We start from the raw sequence: 14843 nt of genomic DNA, 5'->3' as shown, positions 1-14843 counted from the left end.
GTTGCATTGAGTAATATTGGTTTTGTGTCCCTTCACAGAATTTCTCATATAACTGTGTCGGTCAGTTTAACTAATCATACACTCGTGCAAAATAAGCAAACCATGACAGAGAAGAGTTTTTAACACTATTTTTTTCCAGATTGTAAAATTGATTAAGTTATCAAAGGAGCATCCTATCACACTAGCAATTGGTGATGGAGCAAATGATGTCAGTATGATTCTAGAAGCACATGTTGGTATAGGTAAGTGTACTTTTTAGAATATTAATTCAAGCAAAATGACAAAAAACATTTCCTTCTTAAAAACAGGCAGTCTCAAAGAATCAGGTTATACATTTTATAGACAACTTGTAGTGAATTTATCCCAGGAATTTTATGAGATACAGTGGTGATCTCTTACTAGATCAATGTCATAGAATTAATATATAATTTTTCAAATAATTGTATCTTTGAAATAGTTCTTCAGTTATTAAACAGCTTCATCACTTTTTTTTAAAGGAATCATTGGCAAAGAAGGTCGTCAAGCAGCGAGAAACAGTGACTATGCAATACCTAAATTTAAACATTTGAAAAAAATGTTGCTTGTTCATGGGCATTTTTATTATGTTAGGATATCTGAACTTGTGCAATACTTCTTTTATAAGGTAGGAGAATGCTTATTCTAATTACATAAATCTCAAAAACTTACGTGGTAATATCTAACTATATACAATTTGTGCAGTCAACGGTACAAAAAAGCAGTAATTCTATAAAGAGATTTTGTTGAGTGCCAGATGCAAAGCTGAAATGGGATTATTGTTTTTATCCAGACCATGACGTGAAATAGCTTTTATATAGATATATTCTGTAATCTATGGTATGTTTAAAAGCAAAATTTGCTTTGCCTTTTTGTTATTTATTTCTCTCTACAAATTCCAACACAGACTGTTCTACTTATTTTCAGTACCTTCTGGGTTCTCTCTACAGTGGCCTTTTAAATCAAGTTGGAAATAGTATTTGAGAACTTAGCATAACTTAATTTACATTAGTTTCTAAATTCATTACGGTAGTGTAGGTGGAGAAAGTTCATAATGTGCATCCCCCTGTTTAGACACTTTTGTTATGTCTAAATGTTGTGATCCAATCAATTCTTTCAGTAAGCAATGGAACATTATAGAAAAGAACCTTCAGAAGATTATTCAAGGTCTTAGTGCTTGACTATATGTATAGTTAGGAGAAGATGAAGTTTGGGGTCACAGCTAGAAACATCTTAAAATTATTTTGCTGGGAAGCATGCTATCCAGAGTATCCATGCTTGCATATCATAGTTTGTGTCCTCCTGTGGATTGTACCTTATTTGCCTTGGCCTAACTGAGCTATGCTTCTGGATCGCAAAATTCATTGGCCTTGAATTTTGAAACTGTAGCCTTATAAGTTTGCCTTCAAAATATTTTTAGTATTTTTCTTAACAGTACTACTGTAAGATGAGAATGTTGATGTTTAATGTATGCAGCTCTTTCTACTGTTCCTGCAGTGTTTACTATTACTAGTGTTATAAAACTATGATACACATAGCTATAGCATTGTACAGCATATAAAATAGTGCTTATATTTCACTTGACGACTGTGTCACTTTGTCTTTCAGAATGTCTGCTTCATTTTTCCTCAATTTTTATATCAGTTCTTCTGTGGGTTTTCACAACAGGTTAGTTGTTCTTTTTCCCTCACTGCCACATTTTATCTTTGGCATTTTTTTTTTTAAATTGATTTAAATCCTTTAATACTGTGCCTGTTCGGCTGATAAAATTTCTAGGTTAGTTTACACATTGTAAAAAGAAGAGCATCACTTTTGGTTCATATGGTTTTCAGTGGCACTGAATTGCAGTTAAGTTACAGAAATCCATTTTATGAATTATCATTAAATCAATGTTTATTTTCAAAGTCAAAGAATACAGGAAACCAAAATTTGGAAATGACAATGCAACGTGAAATGTCTGTTAGGTTTAGGCTTATTGAACATGGATGGGGGCAGTCCCAAAAGATAAGTAATTAAACTAGTTGTTCATTTTTAGAATTTAGAATGAAAATGGAAGAATTAAACTAGTCTTCTCTGGGGTGCGCAGGTACGAATTGCAAACTTCAGAAAAATAGCGGCATTCAATTAGTTGAAAAGGAAAAATAAACACAGAAGGACAAAGGAAAAGTGAACTGCTGCTCACCAGAAAAGTGCCGTCATTCAGGAGAGGATTCAGTATTCTCCTTTCTAAATTTTTGTTTATTTGCTTTTCCCCTTTGCTCTCGTCTGATTTGTGCAGAAGAATCTACCTCTTCTTTCTTCTGAATGAGGGAGCAAAAACCAAAGGAATGAATGACTGGACTTAGACAAAAAGAGGATTAAGCTTTCAGGATTAAATTGGACAAGAGGAGGATTTAATTAGGAGAAAATATACTGTTGCTTTGAATTTGTGGAATGTCTCAAAACAAAGGTCCAGCAAAAAAGACAGAACTATTTTTTTTTGTCTGTTTTGGTTTTAATTTCAAATGACCATTGAAAACTTTGTAGGTTTTTATCAAGCATTATTAGGATTTAGATATGAAAGCAGTGTTGATGAAAATTTAATTGTAAAATTTCCTGTTCTTCTAAGTGCTAAATATAATTCTGAATCAAAAAGGGGGTTTTGACAGCAATTTTTATGGCATAAATGATCAACAAATAGGTTTTGGGAAATAACTCTTTTTACGGGGTGATGTGGTAAGTTTGAGTGCTAGTTACAATGATGATACATACACGGAAAAATAGTTCAGAGGGAAGAAGAATCAAAGATATGGGGAGTTTCTTTGTACAGCGCATTGCAGTCACCCACAGCTGAAGAACCTCTGGAGTACTCCCGATTCGTCCCCGCATGTCTCCATGTGATATAGACATGGAGGAGATAAAAGCGGGGCTGGATGTGCCAGAGAATTTTTGCCTCTACAGGAATGTGCTGTTGTTCAGTTTGGATAGTTTAGAGTTGGTCTTACAGTTGAAACGATAGGAGGGACGGATATGTGGACCAGACTATTAAATCGATCTTTTAGTTGACCTTTTGTTCTCCAGATGAATGGGGTACAAGTGCAGAGTTGTGTCTTATATCAGTTAGCAGCTGTTCAGGGATATTTGCCTCCATTGTGAAGGGATATAGTTTTGTTTTTTCTGAAGAAGTTGACTCGTTAATTTTAAATCAAGTGTCACGCAGTGGATCATGTTTTAAAATTAAAACTAGCTGATTTAATTCTTTTCCATCTACAGACTTTATACGACACTGCGTATCTAACACTGTACAATATCAGCTTCACTTCCCTTCCTATCCTCTTGTACGGTCTAATGGAACAACATGTCAGTGCAGACACACTCAAGAGAGAGCCTTCCCTATACAGGTAAAATTAATACATTATGCCCCAAAGCTTGACTGTTTAATTGTGGAATCTCTCTGTTATAACCAAAGTCCTCAGGATTTCTGTACAAAGTTGCAGTAGAACATTAGATACACTGCAACAGAAGGGTTGAAGACCACATGCACAGTCTATAAACTATAATAGAAACACATGTATATTTACATACTGCAATCCACACCATTCATTTGCTACATTAGTGAGTGAGCAAAATAGAAATTACTGTTCTACAAATCAAAACAGGATTTATTTTAGTACTCTATTTCCTCAGAAGTATTTTAAAAAGAGAAAATGCACTGTTTCTTCTATATACATGTTTTCTTCTGAAAGAAAAGAGGACTGAGTGGTAGAGTGTTGTATCATAGGATGTATTCTGTGTGGTGTCCAACATAGTCCTCTGCCCATTGTTGACTCACTTCTGTGCATTGAAATTGTGATTGGTTTAGATTCTTAGCCACTTGAAATACAGGTCTTGCCAATTAACTGCATGTGGCCATCTAAATTAGGAACAGTGCCCAGTTTTTATTGTTGTAGCTGCAAAACCAGTACATTTTAGAGAGTGGTAACAGTAGATAATCAAAGGGAAAACATTTTTCGAGAGGTAATATTAGAAGCCCAAAAGTTAATCAATGCAGTGATGTGTTTTTACCTATGAAACTGAAGAAGAGTACAAGATACTACTGTTGAAACCCAACCCTCCCATTTTTGTTTTCTCTTCTATATTTTAAATGTTTTCAGTTTATAAATGGTCATTCAGAAGACCTTTTTGGTTTTTGAAAGCTAGCAGAAGTTATTTGGTCTCAAACATTTGGTTTTTGACATCTAACAGAGTCTATCGCTAAGCTGTTTTGGGCAACAGTGCAGTTGTTCTGGGCCAGATGAGGCTACTGTTAGCCACATATGGTTTTGCACTGTATGTTGGTAATCCACGGGGAGAAATTACTTCATATGGTCATCAGACAGTTTTTAAAGTGCATATGGTGAAAGTATTCATCGGTAGTAAATGTTTCTGTAATTCAGGGGTTTCATTTACCTGTGTTCCGATGTACTCTGATGTTTTTTATGATATGTGCCAAGTTCGATATATACTCATTCTGTGGGCAAGAACTGAAGCTGTAATATTTAAATTTTTCTGTAATAAGAAAATGCATGCTAGTGAACAGTTCTATTGTTGACCAATCCTTATATTTTTTGTGGGAAAACATTCAAGAAATCCAATTTGACCTGAAGCTTCAACTCAGCTGCAAAATCCTTGGTTCGCATGTTCCACATAAAATTAATGTTTTGTTTTGTTACAATATTCTGTATAAAAATGCCCCATGGGAAATAAAGCAAAGTCTCCAGAGACCTCTAGTGTTTCCATTTAAAATCTACAGTGGATCATCACACGCACAGCAAATACTGGAAAAAAGATATCTTCTGTAAAAAGACTGAAAAGTAAATGGGTGCAGCACAGGAGAATTTACCATACAGTTGAAATAAGCAGAATTACAGGCAGCAGTTAAATGGGTTTAGTGAAAATGAAATAAAAAAAAAAAAAGAAGAGGAGATGTTCAGGGAGGATTAGGATGTGAAGTGGTAGACAGTTGTCATGTGGAAATGTGGTGGTTTTGCATGCAATCTCTTAATTGTTTTTCCTTCAAAAAATAATATGAGTGACATCATTTGCCTAAGCTTTTTGAACACGCTGATAATGAATGCATATATCTTGTTTTACACAGAGATGTTGCCAAGAATGCTTTGCTGCGCTGGCGTGCATTTATTTATTGGACATTCCTAGGAGTGTTTGATGCTGTGGTATTTTTCTTTGGTGCCTATTTCTTGTTTGACAACACAATTGTGACCAGCAATGGACAGGTTAGTGTTGGATTTGATCAGTCAGTCAAAGGTAGTTTTTTTTAATGTCTAGTGTGCTATGAACATAGTTTTAATTGTTTTCTTCAAGATTTCCAGCATAGATGGTAACTGTTTTATGAGTTATGGCAAGATAGATGGGTTATCTGTTTAGCAAAGTCTGAACTATGCAATAGGAATTTTGTGTCTCAGTAAACAGAAGCATAGGACTAGATACAACTTAGGAGAAATATATATCGTAAATTCCCAGTATTCCTTCAGACTTTACATAGTAACTTTTCTGTTTCGTGCTTAACATGCATCTGAAGAATATCTGATTAACATTTCAAAAGACTCTTGGTAGTTATGAATGATCATAAAAGAGCTTAAATGTAACAAGCTTTTTAATACTTTAATTATTTTTTACGTATGGCAGCTTAAAATAATCTATCTCTACTTGCTTTGCAGTCACATGAATGCAAATTTTAAGAACTTTTGCATTTTATTTATTTTACCCATTGATATTTTGGTCTATTTTATTTGTGTGCTTTTTTTTCTTTTTGCTACTTGCTTCTCTTCCTATCCTCAGCTAATGACAACCAGCACTCACATGGTAAGACTATTGTGGATTTGTCATGATATCCATTTCATCTTTCACTGTTCTTTAATTAAACTGTTAAAGAGCAGTTAAGTATTGCCTATTATTATTTCAAAATATCAGTTAAACCTATAGGTAGAAATGTTCTTTATTGCTACTTTATAAATACTTAAAATATAAAGAACTTATATAGACTATAAGGTATATTAAAGTATATGTGATGTGGTAAAGAGCCATGAACTTTAAAAAATAAGTAGGCTTTTTGCTTCCTTGAGTTTTGTTATTTTGTTCTGTGCTTTTCTGTGACCTACATTTTGTTGCTGACTCCCTCCGCTATAGAAAATTTATTACAGTTTATGCTATAAAGTGCTTGAATGGCTTTAGAAAAGACTCTCAAAGTGAGAGAAAATGACCTGGGCACAATTTTGTTGCCTATATGTAACGTACATATTTGCAAGAAATGCAATATTCAAATATCATTAAAATACCATCTTTGTGACATCTATCAGGGAAATGAACTTCTAGTGTGTGAGAGAATGCTTGTTAGAAAGAGCTTTTCTAAGGACAGAATGAATTTCCATTAGACATAACTGTACACTGCAGCACTTCTTTTTCTGGTGCCATTATGTTCTCTGTTAGATTTTCAAAACTGTGCATCAGCTTATATTTATAGTCCTGAAAATTATACTTCTCATACCTGTACACATTTTGTAAATGGTTTGTATTGCAAATATTCTGACTGGGTTGCTTTTTGAAATTTTAGTCTACTTCTTTTGCACATATTACATCAAATTCTTCTTGATAAAGCTCTAAAGCCAGACTAGTGCCTAATTTCCAAATTTTGAATGCGTACGTCTACAACTAGATACCCATGTTAACATTTGATGATAAAATATATTGCTTGATGAGACATTTTGACTCTTGAGTGTCAGAGTGGGTTAGAAAATTCATCATCATTCAGCGTGCGTGCTTATGTCTGTGTATAAAACTTACAGATTTTGAGTTGCAATTTTAGATTTAAAGGCTTGAAAATGTTAGTGTTCAGGAATAGTCAGAGATACATAAGAGTTCATACATACATGAATGCTAGTTGGTGTTGATGGTTATTTCCAAATATTTAAATTATGTTAATGTCTGGAAAAAAAGTCAATGAAAGATTTGAAGATTTGAAAGGTTACCACAACAATATGTTATTATGGAACAGGAAAAAGGTAGAAAGCAGGAAAGGGGATAAAAGGGCTGAAGGTAACACTAATACTATAAATGATATAAGATGATTCAAGTTAGGTTCCAGATTGTTAAAATGGGTGCTGAAGCAAAGATTTTCAATTCTTCTTTCCCTCCAGAAATGAACTAACCACCATTGTTGCAAAACTAGTAAAAAGTGAAGAAAGTCAGTGTCTTTCACTTAGATTTTAGCCTGTGTCAGACTGAAATTTACATACCATTAAACTTGCTTCCAAACGTAATCCTCCCAGGATGTTTCTCAGTATTTAGAAATTTGTTTTAAACTGTTTGCATGCTGTAGAGTGATGTTACTAGAATAATGGAAAATTGTACTTTTAATTGCTGAGATTTACTTTATAAATGCCTGCCTCAGTCATTTCCTGGTAAACACAACTAAGATGCCAAAGATTTATCTCTTACTAATTGTTATTAATTTGTGATACTGCTTTGTGTATGGTGTTCCACTTTGGATATGACATGGTTGGTGTTGTAAAAACATATAGTCAGAGACCGAGTACATAAGGAAGGTAAGAAGAAAAGAAGGCAGCACAGAATTAATTGCAGATTGTAAATGTCATCTTAGTTTACCCATATAATAAAATGTATTTCCAGTGTGATTTTTTTATTTTAACATTTGATGCAGCGTGGATTAAATATAATTGTTAAGCTGGATTCATAGATAGGTAGGAGAAACTAAGTTAAAAGGAGTAACAGAATGGGAAATACAAAACAGCAGGAAGGAAGAGAGGTGAGTAGAATGATGAATTGGAACATGGAAGGTAGAGCAAATAGAGTCGCGGAAGGAGGAGGGGAAATCTTGGATAGGCTGGGAGCAGAGCATAGAAAAATATTTGTTAATAAACTAGATGTTAACAGACTTACAAAAGAATGCTCCGCAGCCTGCAGACATGACTAGTATCTCCAGATAGCCAATGCTGAAAACACATTATGAGTTTTTGTAACTCACACCGTCCCATATTGCTTGCTTACCTTTCTCTGTGCCAAATTAGCAGCCTTATGGAGTCCCTGTGCTATGACCTTGTTTTCTGAGCCAAAAAGATGGGTAGGTGATGAAGGGTTTTGTTGCAGTCCGATGCCTTCTTTCTAGCCTGACAAACAGAGACAGGGGAAGGTTGTTTCAACCTTTTTATTTAATCTAGCAGCTTTTATTGGAAATACGGACACAGCTGTTCAGTATACAGAAACTTAGACTGACACTAGGCTTTCTGAGAGATGCCAGTTATGACATGAGAGTAAAATTTAGTAAAATAGTAAAATTTAACTGCAAGAAGAAAGTCAGTAAACGGCATAATTTGAAGTTCCTGAACCAGATTCCTGTCCAGTTTTAACTGCACTGATTTTTTTTTTTAGGGCACACAAAATATTGTAGCAACAGCATGACCCTATGAAATGGTTATATCACATATCAAAGTAAAACGTCAAAATGCTGATGATTTTCTGCACTTCATCTTGTGTTCTGTACACTTGGTCACACATTGAGTAATTTTAAAATAATGAAATGGTTACTCAGAATAATAAATCTTTCAGCCAGTCATTTGTTTATTTCTTAAATGATTTTCCAGTTGATCAGATTTTCTCAGCCTAGTTTCCTACAGATTTCTATCTTGTGGCTGGCCGTGGTCTCCATTCCGAGTTTTTCCCACAGCAGCACATTTGTGTGATCACTTGCCCATGTGGATCCCTTGTCATCTAATATTGGACGAGCTCATATAGAATAATGTAGATGGGAGGGGACCCTGGCGGTGATCCAGTTCAACTCCCTGCTTTGTGCAGTTGTGCAAAGCTTTGTCTAGTCTTTGTCAAGTTTTGAATATCCCTGAGGATGGAGATTCCATAACCTTCCTGGGCAACTTGTTCCAATGTTTTTCTGCCTTCATGGGGAAAAAATTTCTCGTAATACCTAAGCAGAATTATTCTTGTTGCTGAAGAGAGGTCTGTTCCAGTTCTTCATTTTTGTAATTGTTCTTAAATACTTGTGGGCAGCTACTAGGTTGTTCCTTAACCTCCCCTCCACCAGACTAAGTCCTTCAACGTCTCCTCACAGGAGAGCTATAGACTACTAACCATGTTGGTTGCCTGCCACTTGATCCTTTCCAATTTTTTTCACATCCGTCTTGAACTGAGAGGCCCAAATCTGGGCATGGTGTTCCAGGTTAAACCTCACTATAGCTGAGTAGATGGGAGTGATAACTTTTGTTCAGTGGCCGTGTTCCTCCCAGTACAGCTCAGTTTGCAGTTTCCCTTATGTACAGAGAGAGGACGCTATAGGCTTGTATTCAACCTGGAGTCCGCTGTAACTCCACTGCAACTTCCTTTTCAGCAGGGCCATTGCTCAGCCAGTCAGTTCAATATATGGTGTTACTCCTCCATAGCTGTAAAACTTTGCACTTTTCCTTATTTAATTTCATAAGATATCTGTTAACCCATTTCTCAAATCAATGGAGGTCCCTCTGGATTGAAACTCTGCCATTCATTATCTCAGCTATTCGCTATTTTTGTATCACCTGGCAATTTGCTCATGATGCTCTCTGTGTCACCATCCAGGCCACTGACAGAGATATTTAGCAGTATCAGCCCCAGTATCAGTCCCTGGTGTAGTTCACATTACCAGCAGCCAAGCAAACATCAAGGACATTTTTCACTAAACTTTTGAGTCCAGTGGTTCAGCCAGTTTTCAACTCACCTAGTAATCCATTTACCCAGCCCCTGCTTCCTTATCTTCCAAATGAGAATGCTGTCCACGTCAAGTGTCAAATGCCTTCCTAAATTCAAAATAGATTGCATTAACAACTCCTCCTTAACAACTCATTAACCTGTTGTTCCCATACTGTTGGCTGCTCCTTTCCTCCCCAAGCTTTGCTGTTAAAGTGCAAGGAGCAAGTTTTGCTCATGAAGACTAATATCCAGAGTATGGAATACTTCAGCATTTTCTTTAACACCTTCCCACTAGGTTGTCTTATCACTCCATTGGTGGACTTACATTTTCCTTTTGAAACAAGGATACCTGCAAATATCCTTTTTGTCACCCTCAACACCCCTCACTAATCTTAGTTCGAGCTGGGCTTTGTCTGTGTCATTGTGTTCCTCTGTACCCAAGTAATGCCTTTATGCTACCTGTTTGCTGCCTGCCCATATTGTCATCTCTTGTATGCTCCCGTTTTGCCTTTTTGTTCATTGAGAAACGTCTTGCTTGGTCAGCTGGGTCTTCTGCTGAAATTTCATGTCTTCCTGCAGAAGAGACTTCATGAGATGTCAGCAGTTTTCTCTTTCAAAATCATTCATCTCTCTTGGGCATCCTTCTCTTTCATGAGTGCAATGCTCTGAATAAAACAAGTCTCTTCTCTTAAAATAGAGTTTCCTAACTCTGTTGCTTACTTTCCCAGCATTTCTCTGGATCCTACACTTGGTCGTCTCATAGCTGCTGCAGTCCAAGCAATCCTCTGTGACCATACTCACCACCAGTTCTTTCCTCCATCAGCATTAATGATCATTTCTGCCCACTCAAAAAGCTAAAGTGTTTTTCTTTCATTATGCGGATGAGGAGAAAATCAACCACAATCCAAAAGTGTTTTATCTTAAAATGTATGTAGAATATTTATGTACTTACATGGCTTTGATGGTTATCACATCCTTTCTTGTACTGTTACTCGTCTGTATAACATGCTCTTGAACCTCCAAGAAACTGTGGGACATCAAAGACAGCAGAGAAGAGAGATCAGAGGAAAGATGACATCCAAGAAGATCAATGAAATTATTGCAGTTTGTTTGTAAATCTCAGTGATTTGTTAACTGTGCTACACTTCATTTTGATTAAGAAACATACCTGTGAACTTCAGGTTGAGTGCATTGATTGGGGTTTTTTCCTGTCTGTATGAAATCTGAGGTGTGTACACACAAGGGCAAGAAACCAAAGCAATTTGCACTGGATAGATCACGTAAGAATTCAGTATTGTTGCTTAAGTGTCAGTTCCTGATACAAAGCAATACATAGCTTTAAGAGGTTTATTCTGGAGAATTCCCAAAGTAGTGGATGATATTACCTATAACTGCTTTGGACCATTTTTTTTAGATGTTTGGAAACTGGACCTTTGGAACACTGGTGTTTACTGTGCTTGTATTCACGGTTACATTGAAGGTAAGGCTGTATTTTATCCATTGAAACTTTCTTAGAGCTTGTTTTCTAAGTGCTGCTTACTTATATGGGTTTCTCTCTATGACCACACATTGTTGTATTAGTTTAAATTAGTTTAAATACAGATTTAAATTAGTTTAAATACAGATTTTGCTATCTGTGCCTTCTTAACAGTGCTTAAAATTGAAAAACATTTTTTAGCTAATTCTGTGTAGAATCCTTCCCTTTTTTCAAAGGGTCTCATTTTATTTCATCTCCTGCTGAGTATTCTGTTGCTGCTAGATAGTAGTAACACCATATAATCTCGTTTGTTTTTTTTTTTTCAGCTTGCACTAGATACACACTATTGGACGTGGATAAATCATTTCATGATCTGGGGATCACTGGTATTCTACATTATCTTTTCTCTGCTCTGGGGAGGAATTATTTGGTATGAACCCTAATATAAATTGCATCACAAATATTATTTCAGAAACAGTTGTTATAAGGTTGTTATATATTTCACTTTTTTGTCCCAAACAGAATTAAATTTAGCTTTTATGTATTGGAGAACTCTCAGTAGCAGTCACATTTTAAACGCATCAGTAATGGTAATTACAGAGTGCTCAGCTCTTCTTTCACTGAATGGCTGCTAAAATATTCTTAGAGAAGACTATGAAGAGAAGAATATCAGACCTCAGGCTGCCACTGGGGCTATCTCAGTAGTATCAGTCAAAAGCAGTCCAAGGGTTGGTTCAAGTAGCTGAGGCTGTCTGAGGCAAAATGTCACAGAGTAGGTCACCTTTATGCAGTTTGGGGCTAGCCACCTATCTGCTAGGCTTGTCTTGGAGAGAACTAGCTTTAGCAGTCTAAACTAGGGCCAGGGAGTGGAACTAACATTGAAGTTGTGTGGATGACCAGGAATCCTGTCTTTGAGCTCGTTATTTGCCCCTTATTTAGCAAAGTAGATGTACTGTAGATGTCTGAGTGCCTACTTGTTCTACTGTTGATAAGAAGCTTTTTAAGAACTAGTATAACTCTTGTACATAGCTGATTGAAAGTAGTGTTTGGGGGTTTTTTCCTATTAAAAAATTCTGTGTACTTGAAACTGAAATTTTTGGGAAGGAGATCAAGTTGAAACAGGTTCAAGTTCTTGCTATGCCTGATTGCCATCAGGAACTTGAAGTTGCATTTCTCACCTGTAGAGTGCCCAGTTACAAGGTTATCTTTTCTAACCTCTTCTGCTGGAACTGTTCTACTTTGTATACATAAGTAAACATTTTGAGAGAAAGTAGAGCCTAACTGTTGCATGGTGATGAAGGTGCCATTTAATTTGGAGTAAGGATTTGTATTTCAGTGTGTCTTTTGCAAATGAGTAACCACCTATCAACTCCTTGGATATTCAGTAGCCTCCTCTTTTTTTCAGTGAGATCTCAGTTTCTTCAGCATCAGAATTAAAACAGTTTGCAGAAGTCACATTTTCCCTGCTAATATTTTCCAGCCAGCCTTGCTGTGCATTAGAGGTGTGACTATTTACGTGCAGCAATGTATTTTAACTTGATTACCTTTTTAGATTGCGAAGATTTCTATCAAATTTTGGAAACTAGCAGAAAACTGCCCTACTGGTAAGAGGGCTTTACACTGCAGTGTTGCTACAACCTGTCTATTGATCTTTGCTCTCAGTAAACATGGCCTCTGGTTTCCATTACCATACAGTGACATTTTAATGACCAGACAACTGCCATGGAGATACAGCGAAACATGGAAGTGAAAGCCGGGCAAATAAAAGCGTGGTGAATAGGTTGGGGAGCATAACATGAAACCATCAGAGGAGCTTAGGGGAGCTTGAGAGATATGAAGAAAGGTGTGCTCAACGAGCCTTACTTTGAGGATACATACAAACAAGTGCGCAATGGGAAAGAGGAAGAAAGTAATAGGTGGGACACTGAGAAGAAAGGTGGAAAATATCTGGGGCAAGATAAGGAGTAGGTGGAAGAGCATAAACAGGATAAGAATGTAACTTATTTTAGCTTTGCAAGGGAGAGGCAGCTTGGGAGGGAGGACAGCATGGTATTTCCTACAGCATGGAAGACAAGAGTAAGGCAGTTCTCTCTAATCAGTGAATGTTAGGATCTCCTTTTGAGAAAACTGGGATGGATGAACTCCCACAAACTGGGAAGTTGAACATGCAATATTTCATCAGTGTTGTAATTTTTATATTTAACACTGCCAGTTTTTCTTTTGTGTGTTGACATGTAATATCTGTTTAATCTTTTTCCTACTAGGCCTTTTCTCAATTATCAGAGGATGTATTATGTGTTCATGCAAATGCTGTCTAGTGGTCCTGCATGGCTGGGTATAATTCTGCTCATAACTGTCAGCCTTCTTCCAGATGTTCTCAAGAAGGTCTTATGCAGACAGTTGTGGCCTACAGCAACAGAAAGAATCCAGGTAACAATATTTTTCATTGTGGAACTAGTTTTTTGTATCATAAATCTCTAATAATTAGACCCCTTTCAAGCTTAGAGACAAGACTAGAACAGAGGTTCCCCATCTGTGGCATATATCACTGGTTGTATACCAGCTACTTCTGAGCAGTATGGTGAAAAAAGCTGCCTATTATTTACATGGTGGTATTTACCTGAACCCTGGGGCAACCTCTGTGCCTCCCTACCAGCAACCATGGGGAAATCGGCTGATGAGGATGGTGGGAGACAGGTATATAGCTTACTTGAGGACATAAGAAGGGTAAGGGGATTGGGATCTTGGTGAGGGTAGGTAAGGAGGCACTTACATCGGCCTGGACAGCAGTTGTTCCTGCTGTTGTGGAGTATTCAGAGGCACTGCCCACACCCCTGCATTGAAGTAATTATCTGTTGTACCAAGTCATTCTGCTGCATAAATGAGGCTCTAATGTGGACGTTTTAGCATTTACCATGCAAACTGAGCGTAGTTATCTAAAATGGAAAACCAGCTAAAATAAGCTAAACTCAAAATAAGACCGGTAGGAAGGGAGCATGTGATTTTATTGAAATCCCCTTTAAAGTAGGGATTGGCACAAGCAGTTGCAATCCTATACCAAGGGACTCTGCAACTGCATGTGTATTTATTATTTATTTAATAAATTTAGAATTTATACACTTAAAATAAATGTGATTAATATATAGTATGTTGGTAAGGACTATGTAGTAAATTCATGCCAACATTTATATTGCATGATTTTCTTTAGCAAACTATTTTGTACTGATGCTGTGCCTGCTACAAAAACATGTGTATTAAAACTTATTCATATTCTATTAACAATTTTTTCCTCTTTTATGTTTTGAGTTATGTTTTGCCTGTTTTGATACATTATCTCTACATAAATGTGCCTTGCTGTGCCAATGGGAAGAGTATTTTAAAATCTATTGTCAACTCTCTTCTGATAAGCCCAAAAGGAGAAACTATTGTGTAAATAAAGACTTGCTCTGATGAGGCTGAAAGGGAAGTCAGGTCCTGTGGGATGCATGGTACTATTCTGTGGCCAACAAACCAACCCCAATAGAAAATTTTACCTGTATTTTTGACCCCAACAAACTTTCCTATATTATATATGTTAGAAGGCGAAGGACCGTAGAGGTGTTGAACATGAAACTTAATGCTA

General features: G+C 36.4%; 1 protein-coding gene across 3 annotated transcripts in view; it reads left to right on the top strand.

Moving 5' to 3' along the window:
- The window catches only part of ATP11A (ATPase phospholipid transporting 11A), a 131873-nt gene that overhangs the window by 106739 nt on the left and 10291 nt on the right, over positions 1-14843 (top strand). For all 3 annotated transcript variants that reach the window (XM_072849852.1, XM_072849851.1, XM_072849853.1), the window contains 8 exons: positions 140-242; positions 498-643; positions 1624-1683; positions 3268-3395; positions 5132-5267; positions 11159-11224; positions 11548-11651; positions 13486-13651. In XM_072849852.1, coding sequence (XP_072705953.1) covers positions 140-242; positions 498-643; positions 1624-1683; positions 3268-3395; positions 5132-5267; positions 11159-11224; positions 11548-11651; positions 13486-13651 — 909 coding nt within the window. The remainder of the gene's footprint in view (positions 1-139; positions 243-497; positions 644-1623; positions 1684-3267; positions 3396-5131; positions 5268-11158; positions 11225-11547; positions 11652-13485; positions 13652-14843) is intronic.

The sequence above is a fragment of the Ciconia boyciana genome, chromosome 1, assembly GCF_034638445.1.
Source record: "Ciconia boyciana chromosome 1, ASM3463844v1, whole genome shotgun sequence".
Taxonomy (NCBI): domain Eukaryota; kingdom Metazoa; phylum Chordata; class Aves; order Ciconiiformes; family Ciconiidae; genus Ciconia; species Ciconia boyciana.
Note: the sequence above shows the minus strand (reverse complement) of the source record. Positions and strands in the feature narration are given on the sequence as shown.